The sequence below is a fragment of the Eurosta solidaginis genome, chromosome 2 (assembly GCF_040869045.1).
Source record: "Eurosta solidaginis isolate ZX-2024a chromosome 2, ASM4086904v1, whole genome shotgun sequence".
In the NCBI taxonomy this organism is placed as follows: domain Eukaryota; kingdom Metazoa; phylum Arthropoda; class Insecta; order Diptera; family Tephritidae; genus Eurosta; species Eurosta solidaginis.
Window position 1 is genome coordinate 88,616,290 of NC_090320.1, and position 14,526 is coordinate 88,630,815.

At 40.9% G+C, this 14,526-nt stretch overlaps 1 protein-coding gene and 1 pseudogene across 2 annotated transcripts; both read left to right on the forward strand.

Moving 5' to 3' along the window:
• Window positions 1–10,291: 10,291 nt before the first annotated feature.
• On the forward strand, window positions 10,292–11,684 carry LOC137241562 (la-related protein 1-like; annotated as a pseudogene).
• Window positions 11,660–13,555, forward strand: LOC137242270 (ATP-dependent RNA helicase Ddx1-like). 2 transcript variants are annotated; one of them, XM_067769618.1, is made up of 3 exons: window positions 11,660–12,367; window positions 12,642–13,388; window positions 13,449–13,555. In XM_067769618.1, the coding sequence occupies exon 2, from the start codon at window positions 12,788–12,790 to the stop codon at window positions 13,238–13,240; it is 453 nt and encodes a 150-aa protein (XP_067625719.1). In that variant the 5' UTR covers window positions 11,660–12,367; window positions 12,642–12,787; the 3' UTR covers window positions 13,241–13,388; window positions 13,449–13,555. The 2 variants fall into 2 exon arrangements, with proteins under 2 accessions (XP_067625719.1, XP_067625720.1); XM_067769619.1 differs by having other exon boundaries at window positions 13,437–13,503.
• The last annotated feature ends 971 nt before the right edge of the window (window positions 13,556–14,526 follow it).

Sequence of the window (14,526 nt, forward strand, 5' to 3'; positions counted from 1 at the left end):
AGAAAAATTTAGAATTTTATACAAACTAAATAGGGAACTGACAATAAAACAGCTAATGCATAAAGCAATCAGAAACTACAATGATAGATATCACTCCACGATAAAATGTACACCCAATGAGGCACAAAGGAACAAAGTAGATCAGGATTTTGTAAGAAAAAATGTATCGACTACTAAAAAGAAAATAATTAATAAATTAAACAGAAAAAGGGAAGGTTATGTTGAAAGAAGGAAAGAAGGCTTTATAAAAAACTATAAGGCAGTTAGACACAAGGAGCAACCTAGATTTAAGAAAAATAAATTAGATAATGTTCACCCATGCAACATTAAGCGACCTCGTAAATTTGCAGATATTGTTGATACTGATGCTATCGACGACGGTATGGATACGCCAGACTAATACACTCATACAGGTGACAGAAATACTGGATCGGACAGGTTTCGTAGACATTCAGGCAACAGAGGAACAAATAGTTAAAGACGTTGAGATAGTAATACACATGATAAATTTAAATAAAATAGAAGACATATTAAATTCAATGATTGACAATGTAGTCATGATGAAATCCAATTTTAAAGACTTACTTCAAATAGAATTATTAGACGTTAGGAATAAACTATTAACGTTAACACCCAGAAGAAATAGAGCGAGGCGTGGTTTAATTAATGCCGTAGGTAGTATATCTAAATGGATATTTGGTACCATGGAAGAGGAAGATAGACGAAATATAGAAAATCATCTTCTTCAGTCAGACGATAAAATCAGTAAGCAAATACAGGTAAACGACTATTTTGAAAACACATTTGCACAATTACACGAAACAATAAGTAGCGATAGGAACAAAATATAGGACCCATTTAATTATATAAGTAAACGGATCGATGAAGAATATGAGAGAAATCTGTATTTAGAGCAATTAACTAAAATTCAATTGCTAAAAAGCAGGATAGAACAAATTCAGGATAACGTAGTCACTTCAAAGTATAATATATTGCACCCTAGTATTTTGACAAGTGAAGATATAATAAAGTATGATATTGACTTCAAAAAATTAAAGGATATGCAGTTAGGTACAGCCTATTTGAATAACACATATTTAATATTTGCAATTAAAATCCCCAAGACATTTATAAGCGTTAAAATTATATATATTATCCCAATACCCAACAAAGATTTTAATGAGAAAGACTAACATAGAAAAAGTGTTCGAGTATGATAATAAATTAATGAAGTTTGAAGAAAATAAACAGCTCAAGTATATGAAACCAAGTTCCAGTTGCATAATAAAATCCTCCTGCCAACTTATAAAAAATAGGGAATTAGAAATAATAGAACTAAATATGGATATAATAATTGTAAAAAATGCAAAAAATCTGCTAATAAATCAAACATGTACTAATGACAAAATTCTTGTAAACGAAAATAATTTAATAAGATACAACAACTGTTCAGTAAAAATAAATGATTATTATTTCTCAAACTCTATGGAAAAAATACAAGAAAAAATATCCAGTGTAAAATACGAAAAAAATCAAAACTTTTCAAAAAAGATTGCTTTTAATGAAATAGTAGAGGAAAGCCAAACAAATGTAAAACGAATTTTTAGTCTGAAATATCGCAGTAATTTATCTTATGCATGCAATTTTTTGATTCTGATTGTTGTAATAGTTCTTATATGCGTTGTTGTATTTAAACATAAAAATATTAAAATTAAATTAAACAGTAGAATCCAGCAGAATTCTAATCTAAAAGGGGGAGTAGTTATGTATAATGCCAATAACCCCCCAATTACCAATAATTCGTCAACTTATGTAAGTGCAGACTCAGCACAAGACGATATCGACAAATTCATATTAAGCATAACAAAATAAATAAAAGTAACTTCCGGCCCAATATAAAATTAAAGTCATTGCAAAATTTAAGTAAACCATTCAGGTTATTTAGTAGTAAGCATTATCACCATTGTACATGTACGCTTTCTTTTAATTTGCAATAAAGAAAAGAATTCAGTTTGGTTTTGTAGTCTCTCGACTTAAAGTCTAGTTTCGGTTGTTAATTTATTTAAGCCGTTGCCTTTCGCATTTTTTAAAGATCCGCTTGTCGCGAACACGACGAAATTCGCGCGCTAAGTCCCGAAACCTTTCCCCGGATGAGAGCCACGGCTCCTGGATCAGCGCCACGTCAAACGAACCCTCCTCAAGGGTTAGGAGGAGTCCGCTCGACGCCACTTTACTGTGTTGGAGGTTTATCTGTAGGATTCGCAGCACCATTGGGCTGTTTGTCCACCTCCAGCACCTTCGTCGTGACATCGTCGTCCTCCCCTTGCCCTTTTGGTTTAGAGTGTTCGAAGCCCCCTTCAGCTTCTTGTAACTGTTGTGCCGGGTGTTCCTCTGTGCCACTCACAGCACTATCTGGCTGTTGGTCCTCTTCTAACACCTTCGTGGTGACGTCGGCTACCTCCACCTGTCTTTTTTCCCTTACGCTTTTGAGGTCCTTTTCGACTTCGCCCACTTCCACCGGGTTAGGATTTTTATCCTCGGGAATTCTTTTCCTGAGTCACATATAAATTTTGGCTGTACCAAAAGCAAGCTGCGTGTACAATATATCCTCCGCCTGCTTGTTTATTTGGAAGATGTAGAACTGACCTTTCTCCATAGGACTAGATACACTAAGTACCTTCCAATCCTGTGTCTGCAGAAGTCGCAGTATATCCTCCGACTTCATCACGCATGGTATCCATACCTTAACGTTTGGTACCGTAGGGATTTGCGCTTTATCCACCAACTCAAACCGCGCGTTCGTGCCTTGCCTTTGGATGTTTGGAACCACTTCCTCCAGCCACCGCAAGCTCCGGATGTTGTCGCACGCTATCATCTTCACACCATTATACCATCCCCCCGAATCAAAGGTTAGAAGGGGCTTACTTGGTTGTTCCCGCATCATCTTAACCATTAAGCTAATAAGCTCCCTTTCCACAGATCTCCACCTTACAGTAGTCATTTGTCCGAAAGGACGGCTACGATCAACCAGCGCCACAGTCAGTGACTGATTTGCCACATCACTCATCTTCTTGGGAAAAGCCGGAGTCTTAGTGTTATCTCCCTTTGGCACCTCCGAGAAAGCCGTAGTCTTAGCGTTAACTCCCTTTAGCATTTCCGAGAAAGCCGGAGTCTTATCGTTATCTCCCACTGACTCGCAGCTTTCTAGGTACTTGCTACCTCGGTATTAGGGCCCATCTCTCTTACAGCTTTGGGCCTACTTGTCTTGTCTATGTGACTGCCCTGCCTCGCGGCTCTAGGACTGGGTCCTTTCTGCCTCTTGAAAGCAGGCTTGTCGCCTCCCCCGGCGAACGTTGCCTCTTCATTCTGCCACTCGACGCTTCTTTCTCCTCGTACCGGTTGCAGAACCGAGGGTTTCTCGCAGCAAACCTTTTGAACTGCCTTCGACCTACTTCTACCGCCTCATAGGCCCATTTCAAGCGCTCAGTCTCCACCTCTGTTGGATCTACCACTGCTCCCAAGCGTTGTACAATTCTTAGTGCTGCACGGTACTGCGAGAGAGCTCTTTTACTTCCTCTGCTCCGTACCCTTCTTCGCTCTTCTACTCCGTTTTCATTTGTGTGCTTCTCCAACACGTAGTTCATTGAATCAGTACTACTCTCGCTACCAGAGTCCGACGCCTCGATTAATTCGTATTTGTCGTCCTTGGATTGCGACTCAGTCCTCCTCTTTACAATCAGGTAATGAGTCGTTCATCTTGGTCGTACGACCACCTGCCCGACAAGGCGGGCTCGGCGGTCCAGTATTATATACGAGGAAAGAACCGTCCACCACAGCAGCGCCCCTTACTGTGGTAAGGTCATAAATACTTCCCGAGGTGGCCCGGTATCGGGAAGGCTCCTTTCGAATACAACCGAATTTATCCCTTGGCTGCAAATCGTCCAATAGGCACGGTCCGCATAACACCCTGGATTGGGGGGTTGGCAGTTCTTGGTCACCAACATCCCGCCGCCCTCCTATGAGGCGAAACGGTGTAGATGTCGGTCCTAAACAGCTGCGCCTCATAGTCAGGCGCTATGGAGTTCCGCTAAGCCCTCACACCAACGACAAGGTGCCTACCCTAGTGAGGGTTTCTCATCCAAAGTTTCTTAAGAACTTCTTGGCTAAAGCTAGTGCCAGAGTAATACCAAAGACCGATAATATTCAAATAGTTTGCGATCTCCCATCTCAGAATCTGATAAAACCCTGTCTAATTTGGCATTCTCATTCAAAGAATGTTGTTCAATCAAAACTTGCTTTAATGCAGAAAATTTACTATTTTCAGGAGGGATCTGACTGACGTCTAAAATTGTCATAATGACATCCTGGGGAAGTTCAGTTATGACATATTCATATTTAGTTATCTCTTGACTAATATTTTGCCTATTAAATTGCATTTCAGCGTGGATGAACCACGCTTCAGGACAATTGGTCCAAAACTTAGGCAACTTCACGGAAGTGGCAAAAATCTCGTTGTGGATTTTGATTCTCATAATGATTTACAAGGTCATCTTGAAGATTAGGACCTTGTAAATCAGTAAGCGAGTCATTTCAATTATGTGTTGGTGTAGATGAGTGTCTGTCTGTGTCAGTCTGTCTGTGATGGAGGTACGTTTGAGAGTGAACCGCGGGACGTCCTAGGACGAGAACAGCAAAGAGTCACACAGGTTTACACCTTGTCGTTGGTGTGAGCGCTTAGTCGAACACCATAGAGCCGGACTATGGGGCGGAGCGGTTTAGGACTGGCATCTACGCCGTTTCGCGGCATAGGAGGGCTGCGGGATGTCGGTGACCAAGAACTGCCAACCCCCTAATCCAGAGTGTTATACGGACCGAGCCTATTGGACGATTTGCAGCCAGGGGATATATTCGGCTGTATTCGAAAGAGAGCCTATCGTACCCGACAAAATCCGCTCTGCCAGAAAACTGGTTTACCCAGATTTAAAAAGGATCTTCGCTTGCAGTCTTTGCTCTCTACCCAATTCAATTCTACATTACCCTCCATTTTTACTCCCAGCTGTACTTGTACACAGGTTATTATAACTTCGAGTAGAGAACGGTTGGTTGTACAGGTATAAAGGAATCGAGATAGATATAGACTTCCATGTATCAAAATCATCCGTATCGAAAAGAAACTTGAGCAAATATTGGAATATCTTCACCAAATTCAGTATACGGGCTTATTTGGACCCAGATTAGTTTGGTGTTGCAAATGAGCGAAATCGGACGGTAACCACGCCAATATTTCCATATCGAAACATTAGAAAAAAGGAAAAACTGAGATAATTCAAAACGGCATACCGCTAAGCTAATGAAATTTGGTAGGTGGTTGGTTTTATGACGCAAAACATAAATTCCAAACAGTTTTGGAATATGGGTGTGGGCAATTTGTAAGCTCAGCAAACCGTAACGCAAAACACTTTAAAGACATTACATTGAAATTTGGCAGAGACACTATCCTTGCCAAGTTATATAGACTGAGAGAAAATAATCAAAATCGGTTAAAGACCACGCCCACTTTAGCTAAAGGTTTAACCCTAAAAAAGTTTGCAATAACTCTATGGTATTTAACTACATTTGACTGATATTCTAACTCAGTAGTGGTATGGTTGAGGTAAGAACAAAACTTAAACAAATTTTGAAAATGGGCGTGACCCGCCCCTTTTTTGTTGCTCTTTCCAAAATAATTTTAATGCCATAAGTCGAACAAAAGTCTCCCTATCCGAGCGAAATTTGACATACAACTTTTTTCATACTCAGCTGAGCAGAGCTCACAGTGTATATAAATTTTGTTCGAATAACGGTAATCCGTAACGGCATAAATTAATCGAGATAGATATAGACTTCTATATATCAAAATGATCTGAGCAAAAAAAGAAATTCATTTAGCCATGTCCGTCCGTCCGTCCGTCAGTGAACACGATAACTTGAGTAAATTTTTAGGTATCTTGATGAAATTTGGTATGTAGGTTCCTGGGCACTCATCTCAGATCTCTATTTAAAATGAACGATATCGGACTATAACCACGCCCACTTTTTCGATATCGAGAATTTCGAAAACTGAAAAAGTTCGATAATTCATTACCAAATACGGATAAAGCACTAAAACTTGGTAGGTGGGTTGACCTTTGACGCAGAATAGAAAATTAGTAAAATTTTGGACAATGGACGTGGCACCACCCACTTTTAAAAGAAGGTAATTTAAAAGTTTTGCAAGCTGTTATTTGACAGTCATTGAAGATATAATGATGTAATTGGCAGGAACGTTACTCCTATTACTATATGTGTGCTAAATAAAAATTAGCAAAACCGGATGATGAACACGCCCACTTAAAAAAAAATATTTAAGTCAAATTTTAACAAAAAATTTAATATCTTTACAGTATATAAGTAAATTATCTCAACATTCAACTACAGTAATGATATGGTGCAACAAAATACAAAAATAAAAGAAAATTTCAAAATGGGCGTGGCTCCGCCCTTTTTCATTTAATTCGTCTAGAATACTTTTAATGCCATAAGTCGAACACAAATTTACCTATTGTTGCGGGGGGAATGTGGCACCCGTGTCGTAGGGCGCGATCGCACGCAAATAGAGAAATAAAAAGGAGAGAATTAGTATCGAGTAATCACAATGTATTATTATTATTCATTTCATCAACAATATAAATTTTTGCTATGTCTATTATAAATAGAGGAATTATTTTAGATTACCAAGTGGAGATTCACTATTATAAAAAGAATGTTTAATGACACATTCGTGCCCGGAATAAATAGTAATGCAACCAACCAGATATATTGCAAAGTGGTTGCAATTGCAAATTTTGAAAATATACAAAAAGGGCACTTGGCAATTCAAGGTTGAAAAGTTATCCGCACAAAACAAATGAAAATAACTATTTGCAAATCTTAATTCACTGACACTCGCACTGTATAATATGGTTGGTTTTTATCTTACTCACCTGGGGCTAGCTGCTGGCTCTTTGACGTTCCAAATAGAAAAGAAAGACCAAGACCGCGAACAAGTCCGCGGCACCCGCCGATAGCTAACTTTCTTTGAGTTTTTCCCCTTCAAAGTTAGCTTTCGGCTGGTGTTAGCCGTTACCGGTAATAATAATAAAAACTAATGTGCGTGTTAGGGTGGTCCGAAATATTTAGGCTGGTGGCCTAAACATGCCGGCCCCCTTGCGGCGAGCAATTTGACATTGGGTGAGTGCGCCAGCAACCTTCCCAAGGCGGGATAAACTTAACTAAAATTAAAAAATATGGTATGTATGTATAGGCGGATCGTCAGTACGCTCTCCGGCGGACATCCATGCTAGCAGTAATGCAGCCTCGCTGAACTGTGGATGAAAAGAGAAAAACGTTAGTGGTCATGTACGTGGGGTTGCTTGGTTTTAGTGCACTTTACTTATTGAATGGACAGATGCCTGATTATTGCTGGTGGGCTCCCGACACTACCAACCCGAATATGGTGGCTTGAGTCAGCAGCCCGCCGACGGTCGACGGTGGTGTGCCGCTAACCATTAGGCTGGCGTAGACGTCGGCACCTAGTGTGAGCCGGACAGGTGTAGACCGGTGGAAAGCTGGATCCGCCAGCTTCATGAATTGGAATGGCGTGGCTACCGATGGATCCAGCGTTGCTGTCGGACTAAGCCGTGAATATCGCGCCACCACTGTGGCCTGGGTTGTCACGGCTCCCGTTACCCCGTATTTCCCTCGCAGAACAAGCGTGCACTTCACATGATAGGACGTGCCGGTACGCTCTAACCCGAGGTCCTTTGCGAGATTCGCATCTATGATTGAATTCGGAGCGCACGGATCGATAAGGGCGCGTACTGCGTGGAGCTTCCCTCCTGCTGCTATCCGAACGACCGCCGTTGGAGCTATGGCTACGAATGCACGTGTGATGGTCGTTGCTAGAGGCGTCTCCCGGAGGCGTCCTGTTCTGAAGCCGGTGGGCGTTGTTGGTTGGCGCGCGAGCGTGGTTACTTGGTTACGCGCATTATACGGGGCCGCCCTACCAATTGAGCGTCGTGACGAGCGGGACGGACGCGGTTCCGCGTCGCCCCGGCGCCCCCCGGTAGAGCGGTGCGATGGGGGGAAAGGACGTGTCTCCCCGCCATCCCCGCGTTGTACGTTTGTAGGCTTCTCGTGTCGTAGGAGCGGTCGGAAACGTTGTGGTCCTGAACCGCCTTGTGGTGTCGTGGCTAGTGTCGCAGTAGGATCTTCCCGTCGTTCGATCTCTTCCTCGGCGACGTCCGCTTCCCACCACAGGGTTTGTTCCGTGACGTGGATGGATAGGGCTCCGTCGGAGCTCTCTTCGCCATCACTCTCGTGGGACGGTGGTGGAACGTCGTCGAGGTGTGTTGACGTGTGGTGCTGCTCGTTGCACCGATGACAGCGATCTTCGCTGGGACATGTCTTCCGTTGGTGGAATGGCGATAGGCAATTTGTGCAATATCTGAAATCTATGATCGTCTTTAGTCGATCCATGTTCGTCATGCCCCGGTAAATCGGGCAGAGCCTTATGCTGTGTGGCTTTTGACATAGCCGGCAGGGGACGCTGAATGTGGTGCCGCGTGCCTCCGTCTTTGCGCGTTTGTGGGACAATCCGGTCATTCTGGAATATCAAATTGTTAGTAGAACATTCGTAGATGCCCTTAGGTTGGGTGGCTTATTAGCGGAGACAAGGAGCTCAATTGCCTGAGCTTGTGGTTGGCGTACTCGGGATAAAGGGTTGTGTGGAACGAATAATCTTATGAAGTTATTATGTCGATGTAATGATGTGTTTGTAGTGGTTGAAACCACTGTTATATTTCATATAATTTGATCGAGATACGCCTAAAGGTATCTTTAGTGTTGGTAAATATTGTCATCATAACGAAATTCTGATGTTGAAAGCAGTCACCACTGGTGAGGGAAAAAAATAAGTAAAAATTAACAAATTGTTGAATATAGACTGAAGGCAAACTATATTCTTTAGTGTTTGCCTAATACAGGCAATATGCGGTAATACACGCTACATTTGTGTCGCAGATGGTATCACGAGTTACCCGTGTATTTTCACGGCTCCTTGTAGTTGCCCTACAAAAATTTGGTCACAAAACTCACCCACGCAGCCACAAATGTGGCTGTGAATATAACCTATGAATCCCTGTAAAATGACTAGTCAAATGACGTCGTGCATACAAATGTGCGACAAATGTAAAGAGGCCTTTACTCGCTGTCGGGGAACACTCTTTGTGTTGATTTGGGCCATGTTGTGTGAGAATCACAAATTGTGGTGTGTTTGTTGATTCCAACACAACCCTGGCGGGAATAGCCTACGCTAACGAGTGTGGCAATTTGTAGAGCTGTCAGCTGTTCACTCTTCCAATCGTTGGAATGAGACCGCTGTGCGGTGCTGCCCATTGCAATGTATTGATGCATAATGGTCATGTCATGAAAGTATTTAGGGAACGCTTGCGTCTGAGTCCTACGCGACATTAAATTTAAAGTCTGTTCTAAAAAGTTTAATTTCTCCCTTGTTTGTAACATCGAAAGCATAGATGACACTACTTTATTCCTGCTGGGATTTCAAGCAAAAAAGGGGACTGACGAAAGTCTGTCGAAACTTCAATACACAAACAAAGCAATTTCTGTTATGAAAGCGAGACCACTATTGAGTGTGACATGTTTAAAATGTAAAACACAAACAAAATCATGCACAGATAAACTGCGAAAATTATTTCGGTCTCGAGTGGTTAACCCCCCTTTTTTCCCAAGCAGGCTGATTTTGATTGTGTTTTTATGCCCAACTTTTCAAACTAAAAACTTTTCTCAAAAAAAAGAAAGAAGCAAAAAGATGGCCGAATGTCAGGAAACTATCGAAATATAACCTGGCGCGTGTGTTTTCAGTGAAACCAGGCTGTATCTTCAGGGTTTTCGTTAGTTGATTTTTTGTTCGGTTATTAACACTCGAATTTGTTGGATCCCGCGGATCCGAGTTGTAATACTCTTTGGATCGCGCGCAATGTGCTTACTGCGTAAGAACCGAAAAACACAAATGTCATCGGGTGGCAACCTGATTACGTTCATTCAAAATGACATTCATTCATGGAAATGAGTATAGATACATTTTGAATGAATTTTTACTATGAAGAAAAACTTGTAATGTGTAAGTATAAGTATGCCAGTATCGTTCCCTTTTTTCTTATTTTACAAATTTACTAAATTTTTATTCTTTTATTTCATTTCAGGTACGCTTTTGGCCAACTGTATGGTCCCGAAAAATTCTGGGCTTTTCTCAAATACTATAAGAATGCTGATAAATTAACTGTGAAACCAAAATTAGCTGAATACTTGAAAAAATTCAAAGTTATTGAAGATTTTCGTGTTGTGGAGCCTGAAATCAATGAAATGTTACAAGGTGTTGGAAATTTGAATCGTGGTCGAAGTATTAATCGTTTACGAAGTGTTTCCGAAAGCGAAGGTACGGCTGTTGTAGCTGCAGGTGCACGTAAACCTAATACTACAATCAGTAATCGCAGCGACTATGTCGGCAATCGTCCACAATATCAGCAACAACACTATCACCAACAACAACAACATAACACTCAACCTCCAGGCAGTTATGCAAATTTCAGCAGCAACAGACGACGCACCGGCTCATTTGGTAGTGGAAATAATGTGCGTGTGCGTAGTGGTTCATTAGGTAATGAATTTGCTGATCGTGACATCAATAAATTGCTCATTGTAGCGCAAGTACAGCGAGCACCCAAACATGAAGGTTATGATCGCACCGCAGATTATACCTCACGTACGAAAATTACGCAGGATCTTGAAAATGTGATAAATGATGGTTTAGCTAATTATGAAGAAGACTTATGGACTACATCGAATGTTGGTGGCGGCACTGCATATCGTACGGTCAATGTTATATCACAGGAAGATTTCGAAAAGTTGGCTGGCGGTCGTGTGCAACGTAATTATGTACAACAAGCACCACCGCCACCACCGCCACTTGCCTATGAAGATGATGACGCCACAAACAATAGTTTGAATACAACGCTCAACCCACGTCGTGCACGCTTCTATGCAGCTCCCAGCTCACATTCAATTGATCCACGCACACCACGTAAACGTAAGGCCCGCCATTCATCGAATCCTCCTGTTGAGGCGCATGTTGGTTGGTTACTTGATTCGGTTGAACATCGTCCAAGAACCACATCGATGGGTTCGTCGGCGGGCACATCCCCCACCGCATCGTCGTATGGTTCGTCGGTGCCACAATCGCTACCCGTCTTCCAACATCCATCACATTCGCTGTTGAAAGAGAATAATTTCACGCAACAGGCCTACCATAAATATCATTCGCGTTGCTTGAAAGAGCGTCGACGCTTAGGTTATGGACAATCGCAAGAGATGAATACCTTGTATCGTTTCTGGTCATTCTTTTTACGTGAAAATTTCAATAAACAATGTACAATGAATTTCGTACGCTGGCTCTTGAAGATGCAAGCAACGGGTTTCGTTATGGATTGGAGTGCCTATTCAGATTTTATTCGTATGGTTTAGAGAAGAAATTTCGACCAAATGTGTATGAGGACTTCCAGGATGAAACAATTTCCGACCGAAACTGGTTTTCATTCTTCTTAATTTAATTTCTTACATAATTATTTCGTGATTAAAACCATAAACACTGATTATGTACCTTCATACTTCTTTATGAATCTCCACTTAAATATGTCAAAACTCTGTTACATCTCCACATAAGTGGGCATAGTCATAACACCACAATTATTCCTACGTGCCGACATCATAAATGTAACCATCATTACCCCAATACGTGGACCAAGAATTTTTAACCAACCAATAGTCTTCGCCATTTATTGTACCATAGCCGACAGCCAACACTGCATGATCCAATTCGTTTCGGCATAAGATGTCAGACTCAGACTCAGACTTTCGTCAGACTCACTCTGATTAGCAGACAACAGCGCAAGTTCAGTTTTGTCTTTATCATTGTGTTTTAAGACGTCGCGTATTAGTTGTAGCATTGGGCTCAGGTCGTGGCTTCGACGACTTTTTGTTGAGGAAATAATGAACGATAGCAGCACCAGCTACTACAGCAACAATGCCAACTACAATTGGTATTAATTGCGTTTCATATACGGGTCGAGCCATTATTTAACAACTGTTTTTTCTACTTCCTTCATAGGTGTTGGAACAAATCAGAGCTTTCTATCCTCAAAGTGTTTTATATTGAGTAAAATGCAGTCATAGGCGTTATGGTTAATATGTGCAGTGTCATATAAGTGAACAAAGCCGCTGGCTGTTGATTTAGGTAAAAGCTTTGAATGATTTTAGTCAGGATTTATTTCTGTGGCCGCTTTTTCAATAAAAAATTATGTAATTATCGTTCCGCATTCAATCTACTCAAATTGACATGCCAGTTTTTCTTCATAAGCTGGTATTTACTGGAATACATGTGGCAGTAATCGCAGACGCAAAGGAACATTTACAATCTTTATGATTTTGTTTAATATTTGTGTAGTTAGCTAATCTGCTTAATACTCTTATTGATTAATTTTAATTTTATTATTTTCTTCACAATTCAGCATGCGACAATGGAATGGAAATTAAAATGCGCTAAGACCTTGAAGAAGAAAGTAAAACTGATTAAGCGGATGTATTATAACAGCGACAAAAGTCGTATTATTCCGAAAATATGTATGTACAAGTTATACTATGAAGATGGGGGCGAATGGTAGATACTCGCGAAGTGTTCGTATTGCTTAAACAGGGTTACACCGATTTAATCGATCGTCTTCATAAGCAAATACCAAAAATTACATCCGATGGGCGTAGTTTACAAATGGTTGTCTGCTTGGCTACGCTTCATGCATTTGAAGTGAAAAAGCTGGCTGATCGTTTAATGCATTTTCCTACATGGGTTGATCTTAAGGGTGAAGATGCTGTGCCAGAAACTGTACACCACGTTGTGTGTATGGTCGACCCTCAACAAGATACCACTTGGCATAATCTAAGACAACATATACGCACCGATGGTGTACATGCTCGTGATAATGTACAACCACAAAATCCTGCACCAGAAACATTATCAGAAGGTGTTAAAATCCTTAAAGGCGAATATTGCATATCTGCAGTTGACCAACATAAATGGATCGTGCCATTATCTTTTGTCGCACCAAATTAGATTGTGACAATTTGGAAAAATATTTTAAATCGCGTGGTGGCGATTGATGCCGTTGTGGTGGCGATTGATGCTGTTGTGGCGGTTGTTGTTGTATCTACCAGTTCCACCCGAAGACAAGCAACCCGATGATTGGAATTAATTTATGATGGTAAGTAGGTAGTAACGATAGCTAAAATCACCTTAATTTCAAAATCAGTTAATTTAACAGGTGGAACAACGTTGACAAAACAACTACCTCCAATGCTACTACAGTCAAACCACAGGAACGTGCAGAACCTGCGCACCACATGACGGAGATTGATACGCCAAACGGATTTAAAGGTATGATGGTAAACTATATTACGTTAAGGTAATAAAATATTAGCAGCCCAATTCCCTTCTCCCATTACTCGTATTCTAAATAGAAATTCCTTGTGAGTTTTCTTTCACGTCTCCTTTTCCTCCTATTCTGAACACTGTTCGAAAAGGAGGAAACCAGTTATGGGAGAAGAGTAGGTATTATGACTGTGAGGGAGAGGGATATTTCCTGGTGGGATATTTCCTTGCCATCATAGGAGGTTTTCCACTAGTTAAAGGGAATGCATCAAAATAGTTAAAGGAAATTGGTTCTTTTAAGAAAGAATACTTAATTGTACAAATGTGTGCTAAAATATGTATTTGCATTGTACCACAATATTCTCACTGTTAATACAACCGCATCAACAACCACAATATTCTTTATTTTAAGTCGAAAAGTATCATAAGCAACGGAAGAGCTCTTTGTATACTTGATGTAGCCATCCAGAAATTGCGCAAGGATTTTAAGAAGGCTTAATTTTTGTATATGGCGAAGGGCGAACTCAACTCGACATGGCCGCCAGAAATTTGCTTTGCAGAATGAGAGCAGGCCTCTCCGGCGGATTTGTGTTATCCCGCCGTCTTCTTCTTATGCTCCTCAGTTGATGTTGCTGTGGCACCAATTCATTACTCATTTCACATGAAATGCAATAATGTGCGTGGTTTACACCTTATTTCTTAGTTTCAAACAAATTAGCAACAATCATTAGACCTTACAAAAATTTTTTTTTTTTTTTTAAAACAAAATAAGAAATGCGCAATGAGATTTCAATTGACAGAACAGCTGACTTCGAAAATTCGAAATTCCTATTCCCCAATTTTTCTTCTCCCTAGGAGAAAAGAATTGGAGGAATTTTTCCGCGGGAATATTTAGAATTGGTATGTAGATGTTTTAAGACAAAATCATGATTATTGATTCACTGGTATTCTGTGGCAGATAGCGGATCTGC

Bases quoted from the DNA above. Each gene is read 5' to 3' on its own strand.
- LOC137242270 (XM_067769618.1), top strand. From the start codon at position 12,788: ATGGTAGATACTCGCGAAGTGTTCGTATTGCTTAAACAGGGTTACACC.